We start from the raw sequence: 17,139 nt of genomic DNA, 5'->3' as shown, positions 1-17,139 counted from the left end.
CAGGGCATGGAATTTGTCCCAACTGAATGACGAGAGATGAGCGCTTATCTTTTTGTAGAACATCCGTATGAAAGATGTGGCATTCTTAAAATATCTTGATACTCAGTCATGAGTAGGCCTATTCATCCTACACCCTACTTCTGCACGCAGGAAGGGAAGAGCTAATAGCAGAAGAATTTTCTTTCGGCGGTGGGAACAACTGCATGACGATTATCCCCCACCCCGTGTGGGATTCCATCGGAGATCAAGGATGCTCTGGCCAAGTGTTGGGGGCATTGCTACATGTTTGTGGAAGTCCCTCAGCTTTTATTAATTAGATTGCTGACAACGCAATAAAACCCTGTAGCAGAAAGCCACACTGCTCATTCCTGAATCATATGAAATCAGTCACCATTTTATGTACAAGTTTTGAATTACAATCTTCAACTTCTCATCAGAAAAAAGACCAAAAAGCCTAAAGAAAGCATTTTTGGCAGAACTGCAGTGTACATAAGCATACTTTCAATTACACAATATCTTACAGAACACATACTGTAACAAAAAGCAGAGCCTGTTACCTTTTCTGAGAAGGCAGTGCCCAGACAAAACTAGATGTTTCACCTCCATTATTAGAGGAACAGCTTTCACTGGACAAAAGAGTACATGAAAAAATTCCTGAACACTCCAGATGATAGTTTAACAGAAAAATAAAAGTACATCTGTAAACAACTTTAAAACAAGAGCCTTTTGAAAATAATAAAGGTCATTGAAAGTTAAGCTGTTAAACTCTTCTTAGCCCAAACTGCTATATTCTACCCTTATAGTTTTTTATCTTATGATACACAGATTTTGCCACACAGAACACTTCACTGAGAAATCTGGGCAAATACTTTTTAAATTTTTGGGGGAATTAAGAAGGACAATTTGAAGGCAAAAGGTCAAACTCCAAATTGCCTCTGAAAATTACAAGAGCAGTATAACCTAACTATTGAATGGAGCCGCATTCAACAGTGCATGGTAGCACAGTACTTATTTTACAATCAGAGATCTTTTTTAATGTAAACCCTGAAAAGTCATAAGCAGCTGTTAGAACAGACTTTTCTATTATGTACCATTAAGTTCGCATTGCATTCACTTTCATTGCTCAAACTTTGCCATGAAGTTACTTTTCATATACAATACCTTAAGTGTATCTGTTTGACGACAAGGCAAACTGTAAAAACTGTCCTGGGAAATGATTTTGTGTACATAATTATCAACCATGCGTTTGAAGTTGAGCGTTCGTATTTATGCTGCTCTACTTCATGCTTCAGCGCATGTTCAGTAAGCTGCTGGTCACCGAGTGTGTCCATTTTGGTAGACGGACAGATGTATGTGAACAGCAATGCTTTGGATAACTTGTGCTATTCCTAATACTACAGTTATTTTCTCTGCCAATTACATTTTGCTATAAATATGTGTGCCCTTAAGTTGATCCCAATATCAGTTTCAGCTAACTAATCAAATTATCTGCTAAGGTTTTGGGAATGATAACCCTTCCTTTATTTAAATAAAATGAGGGAGGAGTTTCTAAGTCCCAAAGGTTTGCCAACAATAGATTTATTTTCAAGACAGGATGACACTGTTCAGTAAACTGTTCGTCATCTTTGTTGTTCACAGATACACCCAATAGTATTAATGTTTTTTATCAGGTAGGCAAGAAGGGGAAGAGAAAATACTATGAGGTTTTTACCCTTAATGTTTTTCCAAGTTCTGCTCATGGGCTTCTATGAATAATTATTAATTTGAAATAAGTGTAAGTCAAATTTCAGATTACTTCTCTCACAATTTGAGGGCTCAGCAGCTAAACTTCAATTTTCTATTTTCCTTTTGCAAAAGAGTGTTATTGAAACCCTGCCCACAACTGAGTACACCAAGAGCTTATGTAAGGAATAATTTCTCATTGTATTTAGAAGTGCCTCATTTTTGTACCAGTTAGAAGTTAATTCATAATCCAAATAATCAATCTGCAATGTAAACAAGTAGTTATTTTCTCCCATGTAATAGTGGTAAATAATGACACTGATCATTACCTATTCTGCTTGAGTTCATTAAATGCAATTCTTCAGCCACAAAGGCAGCACACAGTCTGTGATGGACTTCCTTTGAACTATGTTCAAATGAGTGGAATAACTGAGATTCCTGATGGACATCTAAGCCGTTTCCCTCATTTTCTTAATAGCTTCTGCTATTTGCATACTCAACTCCATTTCATGATTTGCTATTTAAAATAAATTCATTTCCCCAAACCCTTCTCTCCCTATGTAAAACAAACTTATTTACATTTATGGTAAATGCTTTTCAGCAAGTAAGTTTTAAGAAAAAAAAAATATCCAAGAAGTGGTATAAAGGGAGCAAGTATTTAAAGTTTTGTATTAATTTGCTTTCTGAATTTCCTTCCAAAGATGCTACAGGGACAAAAGCTTTAAAGGTTTGAAACACACTTTCACGCATTTTGATTCTTTCTCTCTTTTATACAAGGGACCAACTTTGCCCAGTGAATCACCTTCATAACTTTTGCCCAGTAACTAAACGAAACTGCATGTCATTCCCCCCAAGAAAGTAAAGAAAATACAGCCTTTTACTTCAAATATTTTATGAATGCAAGATTACAAGAAATATATTAGTCAAAATGCAGGGCTATCAAGCACTGAACCCAGGATGCTGGCATCAGTTTGCCTACCATTTTGCACGTGGAAAAAATACACTAAGTCTACAGGTAAAAGGCATCACTAATGCATCATGAATTACTCTGGTCAGCCAACATCACCTCTGCAGCTTGATGCATGTTTAAGTCCTGAAAATAATTGTCATATAATAGTTTGAGATGAGACACTGGAACAAAACCATTCTTAAACAGGAAAGTTTTGTTTTGCTCTTATCGAGGTAACACCAAAAACTAAAAACAAGATCTTACAATTTAGCAGCCACTTTAACACTTGTTAGGCTAGCCTTCACACAAGGAGCATGCATACAGCCACTGTTCTTGCTTTAAATTGAGGGCTGTTGGTTAATTCAAGTCACTGTTTTCTCACCTTATTCGATTAACCTGTTGAACTGGATGTCCACCATAGGAAAAAGAAAATTAAATGATGTTAAGTGTAGCAGACAAATACAGATCACACCAAGAAGCTAACACTCATGAGTTGTCATAATAAGGGATAATAACAACAATAAAAAAAATATCAGTCTTTTCTGTGCATATTTTTCATTTGAAAGGTCCCAGGAAATCATGATGTGCCTGGCCGTTTCTGTTGCTGATTTCTGATGACCTCTAATTGTTTTTTGCATTGCTGATAGTAAGTTGAGAGACTTTTGTTTTCATCTAACAGCTTTTTATGTTCTTGTACCAGACGGGATGTGTTTTGCTGGTCTTTTTCATCCTGGTCCAGTTCTGCTATTAGTTCTTGCCTAAAATAAAAAAAAAAAAAGAGTAATTGTCATTTATAATCTACTTCTATTTGCGTGTAGATGACTTCATATGTTTCAAATCAGTATTTGATTATCAGTCTGAACTCATGGCTGGTGATATTTCGTTTAAAAAAATAAAAAAGTTGATCAAAAAAAAGAATCTTATTCTTTACAGCAGCCTGGGGAAAAATTCTCTTCCAAATCAAATCCACATTTAAACTTTAAAATAGCTGCAAGCCATAGCCTCAATCTCTAAAATTGTCCTTTATATAATGTCTTTCAGACGTTGTTTTACAGGTCACAGTAAAACATCTAAGGATCCACTCAGAATTTCATAAATATATTCAACTCTAATTTTGCTTAACTATATGTACATTTAAAAACTCAAAAGGCAACTTAAAAGACAAAATTGCAATAATTTTGGTAACCTTTTAGTGAAGTGCTGTTTTCTATTTGGACTTGAACTTCTTAAAGCAATGGAAAAGCAGAATCAAGCAAATTATTTTTGTAACTGTCATTTCACTTAACTTATGCCATAAGTGTTCAATATGTTTTTTAGCCACAATTTTAGAGGAACAAACACTGATAACTTGACATAAATTATCCTGCAAAACTGATGTAGCAGTTTGTTTTACTATTTGTTTATGAGGTGACAAGAAGGCAAGCTGCCAGCAATATTTTAGCAACAAAATAGTAGAGAAGAAAGTTCATGTTAATTAATTGTTGCCATATGGTTTGTAATTACAGTTAAAGAAAACTTAATCACTCTATAAAGGTTGAACTAATAACTACCTTAACCAGAATTAAACTCATCAATCAGAATACTATTTTTTGTTTTAACACCTATGGGCAATAATGTTCTGACTAAGAAAAAACAGTTTGGGAGAAATGTGTATGCGGACTTGCTAGAAAAAAAGATAAAGTAGGAATCTAAAGGTACAGAATTAACAGTGTTGAAACAGAAACACATTTTCATATAATTTATTGACCCTTAGGGACAACAGAAATAAAACCAAAATTAAAATCTTCATGCTAACTTCAGTATCTCCTCACGAAGTCTAAAAATTCTAGCTCCACTTGAAAAATAATTGTTCTTGGGATGCTAAGCCAAAAGCAAATAGATGACAGGAGGTCAACCTTACAGTAGCTTTTTTCCCCCGTTCTGTATGCTAATTCTAATGTACAAGAGGTTTATACACACATTTTTCTCATTAGCTATTCCACAAACACCAAGGCAAGCTCCTCATTAACAAATGCTTGCCTGCAGTGGCTCAGACACTGGTGGGCCACAAGCTGGCTACTTGGTCTAGCATGGGAGTACGTATGACCTCTCAGAACCGCTCCCCGGTGTCAGGGAACAGAAATGACAAGAAGCAGAACACAATAGAACGTACTGGAAACTGGAGTTCTGAATCAGCAATAATTTTGGCCGTAATACATGCAGTTGCTTCACTTACATGTGTACACAAAGTAAGAGGAAAGAGTTTATTTCTAGTGCACAAGGATAAAAAGGTACATAATGGCTTTTAAGTATTAGGTCCTAAACCCCTGGTAGAAAAACACAAGATGTGTGTTGATAATACTGTTGTAAATGCAATGATTGACAAGAGTCAGATATAAGATAAAAACTAACTGCAAAATGAGTAACATTGACATATTACTCAAAATTCTATAATTCATTATCCAAGTGATTATCTACAAATTAAAATTAAAAATCTTTTACTGGACAGTGTTGGAAATAAAATTCCAAGATTCCTCAACAGTCCAGGTCTCTCATTTGAGATGATACAAACATTACTAATATGTTACATACACAGATGTGCTACGCACTTTAAAGTAGGACCTGTCCAGAAGAGTCGTCTTGATACTGATTAAAGCTTTCAATTACCTGCTCTAAGTATCTCACCTGTACTGAGCAGCTCAGTATTTCTGAGATTAAGTCTGGAAAATAATTATGCCCTATGAAATGTTACTTCATAAAGCTAGAAATAATAGTCACAAATAACAGACTTCGTGTAAAGGAAAAATACAGAAGAACAGGAAAGGTTAAACACATTTCACTTACTTCCTCTGCAACAGCAACGCAATTTCTGTCTGAACTTTCATGTATTCTTGTGCCATTTTGCAGTGCTGTTCAAACACAGCCATAGATTCTTTGGAGTTTGGGCACGGTGCTAGAGGCTGAAAATAAATCAGACATGTTAAAAACTAATGAACTGATATCTTAGTATATAGTGTGTTAGAATGTCTCTGCAGTGTATTTATAACGTCTTTTAAAAACCAGTAAGCTTTTAAAAATAAGTGTTAAACCATGCCCTGGAAAATGTTACTGCACTGATGTCAAAGTTGACTCAAACCTCAAATCTGCAGTTATTAATCTGATACTCTCTCTGTCACAAAAATCAAAGTAGTGTTTAATCCCACACACAACAAATAAAGCGAATACAACGATTTAATTCAGTAACACTCAAGCAAATAATGTCTTATTTTGACAGTCAAACTCAGCTTACATTTGGTTTTAGGGATCATGTTTCCCAGGGCTTGTTTTTAATAGCTTGATCAAATCTGAGTCAACCAATCTCAGATTACATAATATATTTTTTTAGCCTTGGTCAAAAGTTAGACAGAATATAAACACAGGTAAATATGCAGCACTATGTTTTGCAGCCCGAAATTCACACATTAGAATGAAATGCAAGATAAAGAATCTAATAAAGCATATATTTGTTACCTGTAACTGATGATCTAATGTAAGATATGCCATTGGGATGGAGTTATCTGACCCATTGGTCTCTGTAACAGTACCAAGAAAATTTTAATGTATTTTCAGAGTTAATTCTATTCTTATAGGACAAAAACAAGAATTCTAAATCATTTCACAATACACAATCTGAATGTGGAAAGGCAAATGGAAATAGCAGCGTTCCAATCCCAAGGCAGATGAATCATTTTGTTTTTCTGATAAAGTTAAGAACTTCAAAATTATGGTCTATCACACCAAGAAGAAATAAAGATTAAGGTTATCATCCTACACTTCTAGAAGCCATGTAACAGCATACAGGTTTTAAAAATACTATTTTTGTACAGTTTGCAATCATGTTCTCTATTTATAAAAAAATTGCCATTTCATTCTTGTTTATGAAGGATCAGCCAGCCAGCCCATGCATCTAATGATTTTAAAATTAGAAGCTGTGCAAACCAGCTCTGCCAAAATAAAATAAGCACAACCTCCTGCTCAGTTTTGAAACCTGCTCCCAGTGAGGTCTGTAAGTATCTTCCTCACAACATGCTCTAGGGCATCTTCTCTGCTCTGTAGAGATACTTTGTGAGTAGCAAGGAACCCAATAACCAATGTACCTCCTGGGCCTGGCTGCTCTCTTCTTACACTGCAGTTACTCTGGATTTCTCTAGTGCTTTCATTCCAGATTTAACATGTTTCTGAATTCTTTTAGATCCTATCTTTTGGTAGCCCACAATCTGGGGATCGCAAGGTTACTATTAAGCTTTAAGAAACATAGGAATAAAGACACATGGAGAAACTACTGGTTTTATAGCTGCATTATTGCTAATAGAGGATTATATGGAGGAGGGTAGGTGGGAAAAAAAAGGGGCTGCTTACCCATACCCCAAAAGCACCTGCCACAGAGTAGTCGTGGTAGAGAAACTAAGGTGTTGCCCTCAAAGACTATGCTATCTCCAAGAGCAGCTTCAAAAGGAAACAGAAATAAGAGAGTGGGAATGGAGAAAAAGTGGTTAAGTGTATGCTTGTAAGGAAACTGGAAGGTGGTAAAAAAAAAAAAAAAACAAAAAAACCGAAAGAAACAACCCTAAAACCAGAGACTTAATCACCACAGTATCTTAAATGAGAACAATATAAAAAGTCCTTCCCTACATTAGACTATTGCCATATATGGAATACTGCTACAGCAAAGGAATTATTGCAACGTTTCAAATACATCAGTACATGCAAAATACTTCAGATTACATTCCTGAGCATTTCAGCACTGTGTCAAAGAACTGTAACTTTTCCTGTGATTGACCAGATTCGGCTGCATCCTCATTTTATCGTTTTGCCTCATTAACTTAAAAATGTACCCTCTTTTACAGAAAACTAAAATTATTTCTCTCTTTAGAAGTTCAAACAATTCTTTGTTCATGGACTGTGTAAACCTAACAAGAAAAAATATACATGTGGTACATTCTGTATTTACCTGAGTATAAGGTGAGGGATTTCTGTGGGCCAGAAAATGGACCTGACTTTTAGCTCTAGTGCTGTGCTGCATTTAAGGCCAAAGACTTTGGACAAACTGCCTTTGCACTGGCATACAATCAGCAGCTTTCAGTTCCCAATGAACTATTGATTGGGTAAGAGCTTGCTTCCATGTGAGGCAGCAATTCCCGTAAGTGCTCACTGCCTAAAGCAACGCGGGATCCATGCTACACAAAAGAGAGCACAGGGTGGGCTGTGGTAGTTGGCAAGGGCTTTGAGAAATGATGAGTGACAATTCAGAGTGTGGTCAGGCAAAGTGACAATGGACAGAAGGAAGAAAGCACAGAAGCAAAATACGAGTATGCTGCCCTCCTCCCACTAAAACAAGGGGGGGGGGAAAGAAGAGTACACATCTTACATACAGAATCACCTTATATTTGGTAAAATACAAGTGTGCATATATATACATATATATATTTGTGTGTGTGTGTGTATGTATAGATATATATATACACACATATATATATGTGTGTGTGTGTATATGTGTGTGTATATATATATATATAAAAAAGCTTGTGCAAGAGTTGGTCCACATGTGAGTTTCCATTTTGCAATTTGTTACAAGGAAAGAAGGAAAGGATCTGATCAGCCAAAGATGAAACTGATCACAAGAAAAAGATTTCAGAATTTGAGGCACTATGAGGTACCAGCGTGAGACTAAGTTTCAGATTCAACATGTACATTTTGGTAACAAAAAATGTAATTCTTGTTTATATTCTAAAAAGGAATTTGTGGGCATCCATTGTTTTCATGCATTCCAGTACTGGTTCTTTTCATAATGGAGTGCATTATGACTTTTAAAATTGAATTCAACTATTAAATTATGTTCATTCTTAATCCTATTTCATAACAAAAGAACAGTGATTCTACAGTAGAAGCATTTACAACACTTCTGCAGACACACTTAGGTTAGTTCATTTAAGAACAGTAAGATCATGTGCACATGTACATTCTGCATAAGCAAAATTACAACACAGATAAAATATAGAATTAATGTATTCCAGCTGATACTCACCTACATAGCATTCCAGTCAGAGCAATGAAAGCTTTAACTGTGCATTCATAATACAAATGCACAAGACTAAAATCCTCTAAGATGTCTATTCCTCTAATTCCCCCAAACCACACTACAGTCAAAAACTGGTGCTAAAAGATCTGCATTAAATACTACTATCACTGCATATCTACAGTACTTTCTTACAAGTAAAATGCTTACAAGTTTATGTAACTTCATATAATCTATATAAAGAAGTTCTTAAAGCCAGTGTGCAAAACAAAGCAGTAATGATTTAATTTAAGCAGAACTAAAATGGACTGTGACTTTCACTGCTTAATTTTGTTAATGTCTAGGCACACAGCCCACACCATAGTCAAATAAATATTTTATAGTTTTTACAGGCAAAAAGTTAACTAATGAACAAAGGATTACCTGCGTCATCAGGTGTCCATGGATTACGAGTTGGCTTTTCAGGGGTTGGTCCCGAGGTAGTGATCATTCTCACACTAGGACTAGATGATCTACTGCTGTTTCTACTCTCCTGAAATGATAAAAGAAAACAAAATAAAATGACAAGAAAAGTTAACAGAAGATTTTTTTTGAAGGGTTCATTTCAAAAAACATTATTAAAAAGAAAAAGAAACGTGAAGAAACCTGAATCTGTAATTCTCCCAAATACCCTCCTCCCCAAGCTTTTACTCTGAGAGCTCTCCAGATAGTCTGATACCCTTTACATGCATTGCAGGGGTAATTTAATCCTCATTTCTACTCCATCTTTACTGTATAAAAAGAAATGGATATAATTTGGCTATTCAACATAATAAAAAATATTCAGCACTGAACAATGTGTTCAAGATTTTTATATACAAGCATGACACTATGTCTACTAATTTTCACACAACCATTCAGTGAAATCTAGTTGCTCCATAACATAAGGAAGAAATAAAAGTTTGTTTCCAATGTTTAATCAATGGCTGGAACTACATTCAACTAAAGGAATGCATCTTAGTAACTGCACTAGATTACGGTGTTATTAATCTGCAGTTTTCTTATGGTTCTTACATTAACTCAGAGGTTATGTCATTCATCTTTAGAAAACATGGAAAAAGTGTTCAATCAAAAAGGATCAATTGATTAAAGCAAAGCAATTAGAAAATGAGTACATTCTTTCTCACAAAGCAAATTAAGAACTAAAACAAAATTCTGTAGGAAGTTCCTTTATATACAGCTTGGCTCCTCCAATCCTTTTGTTTACTAAAGCACAAAAACATAATACAGACTTCATTATTCTACTGAGCTTCTCTTTCAGAATTAGTATTTACAATATATATTATTGTATTTCATATACCCCTCTCCCACTGACATAAAATGACACAGTAAAGGACTTAAGACTATAAACCCCAGTGAGTTTTGGACGAAAAAAAATGAAGTAAAAAGATGCTATTAAAATACAACTATTTTCAATATGTTGTATTAATCATGAAATGATTAATTAAATGTCCCTATTTTTCAAAAGAAGCATGCAAATATACATTACCTGGAAACTGTATTTCTTTATGACTCTAATTTCCAAATATCCTATCTTAATTTAATTTTTAAAAGCCAGGATTTCAGTCAAGTAACAATGCAAAGAATAACAAGATTCTACACACTGAAATATCCATTATTTCAACTGCATTACATTTCTCCTGTAATTTTTATTAACCATTTAGTGTTTTCTGTTAGCCAGAAACAGGGCAATAAACTATTGTAGAAATTACCTGATGGATGATATCATCAGGATGGTGGCATCACACATTTTTGAAAAAGTTTTTGTGTTGGAGTTTTTATTGACACTAAGCAAGGTTTAAATTGCCAAGCTTACTGCTTACTGTCAGCGTCCTCAGATATGAATGATAAACACACTCTGCCGATGTGAAAGGTCAGAAGACAGAGCAAGCACTTTTAGCAGCGTCTAAGTCCTTTAAGCAAAAAGAGATTTGTTGAATATCTACAGTTGATAGCAAAGGGCACGTGAGTACTCTAGTTGCAGTAACTTCTCAATGCTGTACTAGATTGCTTGCTGTACCAGATTGTTTTGATCCATCAACGGAAAAAAACCCCAAACATTTCCTTGATAACATTATTTAGACAAAATTACTAGAGATAGAAATGAAGGATTTGTATCTGAAGCATATCTAAGTCCAAGGGAAGTTCTCAAAACTGAACACCTGTTCGATTACAGTGTTTGAGCGTGTGTTGAGTGAAATGCTTTAGGCCTCCTGGACGCCAGCCCCCTCTGACAGGTAAAAGCCAGTGACTGTTCTTTAGCAATCAGTTTCTGCTACCCTTTCAAGCGTGTCCTTTCATCCTTGCTTCCTCCAGGTATCTCAGTATGCTCAACAGACTTGTTATCAAGTTACTCTCAAATCATCTTTGCCAGGTGGCCAGACCCACGTGGCATTGTTAGGTTCTTAGCTTCCATTTCTCAAAGACTTGCAGACTTGAAAACCTGGCACGCTCTGAGGAATAATCCCCTCCTCAAGTTTAATTTAAACGGGCAACCCAATTTAAAGACATCATCATTACTAGCCCTGTCTCCTGATCTCCTCATCTGTGGATTTTCTCTCGCTGTGAAAGGGAAGGGAAAAAAAAAAAATAGTGTGTCTGTGACCAATTTCACAATCTCACGGACAGAATGATTCATCTGTATAATATCAGATCCCCCAAATTATCACACTTAGCTTGCATGCATGTGGGCACATACATTCTGACCTTGCTTCTCAACTGTTCAATACAGTAGATGGTTTTCTTTAATATACTATTTTTTTTCCCCCACTTCAAAGTAAACTGTAAGAGTTATGAAGGCCCAGCAACAGTTATTAAAAAAAAAAAAAAAAAAAAAAAAAAAGAGGTTTAAAAGAGGTAATTTTGATATGATGATAGCACTGTGAAGGATGATGTACCAAAACAACCAACCCAATAAAAGATACACAAGTAAGGACACGGATACCTTACTAGGCATCTGACACAAGTAAGGACACGGATACCTTACTAGGCATCTGATCACAACCTGCAGTTCTTGAGTGATTATGCCGAATATGTTTCTCAGTATCTGTATAAAATATCAAATTTTGTAAAGACTCTATCCAGTGTAAATAGCAGGTTTGCTGTGTTCCTTCAAGCCCCTGAAAGTTTTTATGGCTGCAGTTTTGTCTATACATCTGTTTCTGTGTTACGAAGACGTTTAGGCCAAGAGCAGTAGTGCTGGACAGACAGCACAATACGATGTTTTAAAATGCTTCTGTACAGGGAAATGGAAAGGCAGAAGAAACAATTCAGTGCAAAAAAAATTTATGTGGAAAAATGAACAGAGCATCACAGTATATGGATGGAAACAAATGGAAATGTAGCATTTGACTGTACAGGGAGGGCTGCATCAGTGCTGCTCATGTCACTTGGAGTAAGGTCCAGTCTAAGGTCACCAAGCACTAGAGAAATCTGTGAAAAATCAGACTTAAACACATGTTCTCAACACCAAACCACTCCCAACAGCTGCTCCAATGATGAAAAACCTTTGGCTTAGCATATTTTCCTATCTAAACTGTTGATGTAAAAGGGTCAGTTGACTAGTAAAATCATCTGCAAAGCACTATTACTGTCCACTGTTGATAACATCAGTAAGAGCAATACTGGAAAATGCCTTAAGTATCTCAACAACATAAAAATAGTAATCATCAGTCATACAAACCACACAAAAAATTCTTCTAACAGTACACAGAAATAAAATATACATACAATCATAAAACATACAAGATGGTCAGATTGAAATAGACCAGTAGTTAAGCAGGGAGACAAGAGTCTTGGTCTACTCTTTCAGGTAAGCACCCCAAACTTTGGTACATTTATTATCAAGTCCAGTGTTTTCTTCTACCTTAATAAAAATTCCATTCTGAATTGGAAAAACCTTCCTGATTGAAAAAATGGTTGTAACAGAATCATTTTCTATTGACACAGCGGCAATTTTCAGGAAAACCACGTTTAATAAAAAGATTTCTGATCAGCTTTAGTGTGTCAGTCAAATAGTTAAAAAAAAAGAGAAAAGCAGCACCGTGGCAATCCTTCAATTTTGAGCGGGCTAGGGGCTTACAAGGGCTGGGTGCCGGAGCGGAGGCACGCAGTGCCACGGCAGCTCGGTGAAGGAGGCTGTGCCGCAGGGCGGGTGTAAAGGAGAATGGAATGCGGGGAGGAAGGATGTTTGCAATGAAGGGAGGGAGGGGGAAGGGGATTTTCACATTAGAAAGGATAACCTATATATGGTGTGGTGCATATGGGGAAATATGATAAACTGACCAGAGCTACGCTAGTCACAGATGTTTTTTCTGTTTGGCTAGTAGATGGCTTATATGGATAGCAGTTCAAGAATTTTAATAAGAATTCAATGCAGTGAGGTCCAGAGCTATAGAAACCAATAAGAGTAATCTTAGGTCTTTTGCCATAATTACATTGTGCTTGCTTTCTTAATTTTTTTCTGATTTTTTTTTTTTTTTAAATATACAAACATATGTATGTCAAAAGTTAGCATTAGTTTCAGCAGACTTTTCTATCTCTTCTCACACAAAAAAAGGGGATGAAAATTCATTATTCGTTTATATGGACAGTGCAAAAATTTCTTCCAAAGTGCATTTTTCACGCCTGTTAAAATATGATGTTTTCCAGATTTTATCATAACATTTCCAAAAACTGCAAGATAGAAGTAGATAATTGGAATTCTTCCACTTAGATTTCCAATACGTACACTATCAGAAGCAAGAAAGTAAAGTGTGATTCTGGTACTTCTATAGACCCTCATCGGAAATTGGTGAGGTAAACAAAAAAACTTTTCTGTATCCTCCTGGTCACAAGGACAATTTAGCTAGAACATCCATCCAAGCAGTAGAACAGCTTTCAAAGAAAGATTATGATAGTAGTTATTAAGATACGAAGTAAATGCTGAAATTCTATATTTTTAAATATTAACCATTCATTAAAATGAACAGAATGAAAAATTTTAAATAAAAAAACCTATAATTAAATATATTCATACATCAGTCACTGCAATTTGGTATAACTGATGTACTGTCACAATTTTTTTTTCCCCAAGTCTTGCATAATTTTAGTTCTACAATTAACTGAATAGGCTAATCTGTTTCTTTACTAAATTTTGCAGGTTCATTTCTTTCTAACAAACCTGTCTGCTCTGAAGATATTAAAATGTATTTAAGACTCATTTGTTATTTTCTGATAGATGTACATAGTACATTCTACTAACAATACCTGGGGGATTGATGAGGTTTCTGTGGCTATCACACTCCACGGAATTAAAGAAGGATCAAATGCTCATCTCTCTGATAACTAGACACCCCCAAAACTACCACCTATTTTAGATTATTGCAGTAGGTTGTTTAATATGGAAACCTGATTAACGTGATGAATATGCTAAGCTCCAGTTTCCCACATCCAAATAACAGTAGGGATCTCAAAATTGCCAATTCACACTAATGACCAAATAGCCTCTGTGAATGACTGAAAAAGACAATGAAGCAATTAAAAACACAAAATAAACACATGTGAATGAAGCATTAGCTGTACTTTTCTCATTTAACATGTTCTTAGTTTAATTTGGTTTTAGTTCAATTTCAATTTTATGTAGCATATCACTGTGTCTGTTACCATGGCACTTACGATACCAGATAAGAAGCTATGTTATTATAAAATATCTTATTGAGATAGTCTTTTTTTAAACAAAACTTTATGACAGCACCCTCCTGTAAACCTTTCACAAGAAATGGAGAGAATACCACCCTAAGTTACTATTCAGGGTTCAGAGATTGATAATAAATGCATTTATAATACTGATGCACATGCTTTTTCTTTTTATGCCTAAAGTGAGTCTAAGGTACGTATAACTGCTTCAGATAATCATAAGTAGTCATTACAATTGTTTCCTACATACAGAGAGGTGAAAAGGCTTTCCTGCATAACATCTGCCCTCAGCCAAATTAAGCGGTACACAAAACCCATGTGTACATAAAAATGATAAATGCTGCACGAGCTATACAGAAAACACTTCTCTTCTAGAGCTCATTCATAGATTACCCTCATGGAATCTCATTTAAATGCAATACAAACGACACTACAGTCTGCCAAGCTTCCACATCGTTTCTACGAAAGCATCAAAGGTGAAGATTTCCAGACCAGTTTCCCTGTACAGATTCGGTGTTGACTTCACTGCAAGATAAAGAAGAGACGAGAAAGACGTTACCTGACTGGACTCTGTTCCAGCAACACTAAGATCTTGAATGGATCTGCGCCTCTGCTGTCCGTTTCCTGCTGGGAAAAAAACAAAACAAAAACAAACCAGTGAAATCTATTCAGAACAAGATAAGAAGGGTGCGACTGTTGCAGAGGAGCTTGGAATTTGTACAAATCCACAGAGAGAAAGTGAGAGAGGGGGAGAGAGAGACAGCTGCAGAATTTTAACTCAAAACATGCTGGCCTGTCAACAAAAAGTACACCCTAATACAATAACCGCTCCTACCACATGAATAGCTGCTGCACTCTACTCCACCATCTTCTGTCACATGTATTTGGTCAGGCTTAGTACTCGGGGCAGGAGCTGATGACGACATCTATTTCAAGTGCGTTACGTTATGGGGATTTCTAAAAGCTAGACCGCGAAGATAACAGGCTGCCAGCTTTAACCTGTTGCTCTTTGGCGTGCTCAAGGAACACAGCAAGGACTTCTGCCCGCGTGCCGTTCCCCTCACAAAAATTAAGAAGCGAAAAGCGCTTCCTTCTGGTCTTTGTCTCCTTCAGATGAACGAAACTATGTCCTGGTCTCATGCTCTGAGAAGTGTGAAAAGGGGACTGTTCAGCTAAATCACATCTCACCATCAACCTCCTGAGCACAATGCTGTAATCTTTTCCTCTTCTCCTTCCACCTGTTAGCAATTATCCACCAGTGACAGCTACATAAAACAGTTTAAATTTTAACACTGACACTCAATCAAAGGCATTTCCAGGAAACAAAGTCTCCTTAAAAATAAAAGGAGATTATGCAATGGAATCTCCCTGGCTACTTTGCTTTTTATTACGGTGACTGTTGATATTGTCTCTTGAGAGCAGGTCAGCTGTCCGTCCAAAAGGAAACACCAAAACGTCCTGAGTAACAGCTGACAATGCTCAAAATTCTTGCTCTTCGCTCTGCATTACGTAACTTTTCTGCTGGAGGGGAGCATCTGAGACGCGTCCCGCAGCCGGGGCAGCCCCTCGCCCCGCCGCCCTGCGCGCCACAGCCAGCCCAGCTCCCTCACAGCCCTGTCACGGGCGCCGCATTTTTAACCTTTTAGATACTTCTCATTCAGCGTCATTTCCATAGGACTCCACAGCCTGTCTTGACAGGTGTTTTGATTTGCAACCGTTACTAGAAAAATGTAAGACTATTCAATATTAATCAATACATCTAATGGTATCATACTTTAAATTTTTAAATATAGGTGCTATTACATGTAGGAACACATTACCACAAAACAGCAACACAAAATTCTCAGTGTCACTTTACCAATTTGTCATGACATTTTGTAGTCTAAAATTTATAGAAAGTACTATGAGAAACAAGGATATAAGAAAATCAAGAAGGATTCTCGAATGGGAATATATTCTTTGCTCTGACTACAAATGAATTTGAATTGCAAATTTTCTGTGGTCTTGATCTTTTCCTTCTGAAATTTAGGGAAAGTATATACTTACCTAAGCATCAATGGCTATATTATGTTTAATACTTTGATATTAGAGATAGTGTGAATGACAAATCTACATCAACATTTCTGAACTTGTTCACTTGCAGTGAACTTTTTCACTACCTAATAGTTTAACAAGCAAGATTATACATTTAATATAATTCTGTGCTGTGGATACTTCATCTGGCTGCCACAGCTCATCTCAATATTCAAGATATGGGCGATCCACCCACGACCGATACAAAATTATGTGCATGTTTCATTCAACAACACTGTTACAAAATTAGCTCAGCTGAAATAGGCTTGCAAAAATATCTGAAATTCTCATTTCAGATTAGCAACATTTGTGAATTTAAAGAACCCGGCACATGTGTTGCTGAAATATTAGAACATGGCTGCCAAAATGTTAAAATAATCAGGGTGGGGTGCAAAAAAGAAAAGAAAATGCTTTGAGGGGAGAAGGAGGGGCCAAAACTACTGTGTTGTAATAAATGAACACCTTTAAATTAAATATCTCCAAGTTAGTAGCATGAGGGAAGAGCAAGCTCTACTAGGCAATGCCATTTTAATTAGTATAACTACTGCAGACATCTGGCAAATAGCTTAGACAAAGCAGAAACAGACTACGAATCAACAAATACTTATTGCTCCAGATTCAAGACAAATTTCAATTGAAAAATATA

At 36.0% G+C, this 17,139-nt stretch overlaps 1 protein-coding gene across 4 annotated transcripts in view; it reads right to left on the bottom strand.

Annotated features, from left to right (window-relative positions):
* Positions 1–373: 373 nt before the first annotated feature.
* MAP3K7 (mitogen-activated protein kinase kinase kinase 7) overlaps positions 374–17,139 on the bottom strand; it is a 49,784-nt gene continuing 33,018 nt past the window's right edge. For 2 of the 4 annotated variants that reach the window (XM_082306637.1, XM_082306635.1), the window contains 5 exons: positions 14,980–15,047; positions 9,129–9,237; positions 6,161–6,222; positions 5,495–5,610; positions 374–3,429 (listed from right to left, as the gene is read on the bottom strand). In XM_082306637.1, the coding sequence (XP_082162763.1) occupies positions 3,249–3,429; positions 5,495–5,610; positions 6,161–6,222; positions 9,129–9,237; positions 14,980–15,047 (536 nt within the window). In that variant the 3' untranslated portion in view covers positions 374–3,248. The remainder of the gene's footprint in view (positions 3,430–5,494; positions 5,611–6,160; positions 6,223–9,128; positions 9,238–14,979; positions 15,048–17,139) is intronic. The other 2 variants (XM_082306638.1, XM_082306636.1) reach the window with 1 other exon arrangement.

Source organism: Platalea leucorodia (assembly GCF_965183815.1).
Source record: "Platalea leucorodia genome assembly, chromosome: 3".
Classification (NCBI taxonomy): domain Eukaryota; kingdom Metazoa; phylum Chordata; class Aves; order Pelecaniformes; family Threskiornithidae; genus Platalea; species Platalea leucorodia.
Note: the sequence above shows the minus strand (reverse complement) of the source record. Positions and strands in the feature narration are given on the sequence as shown.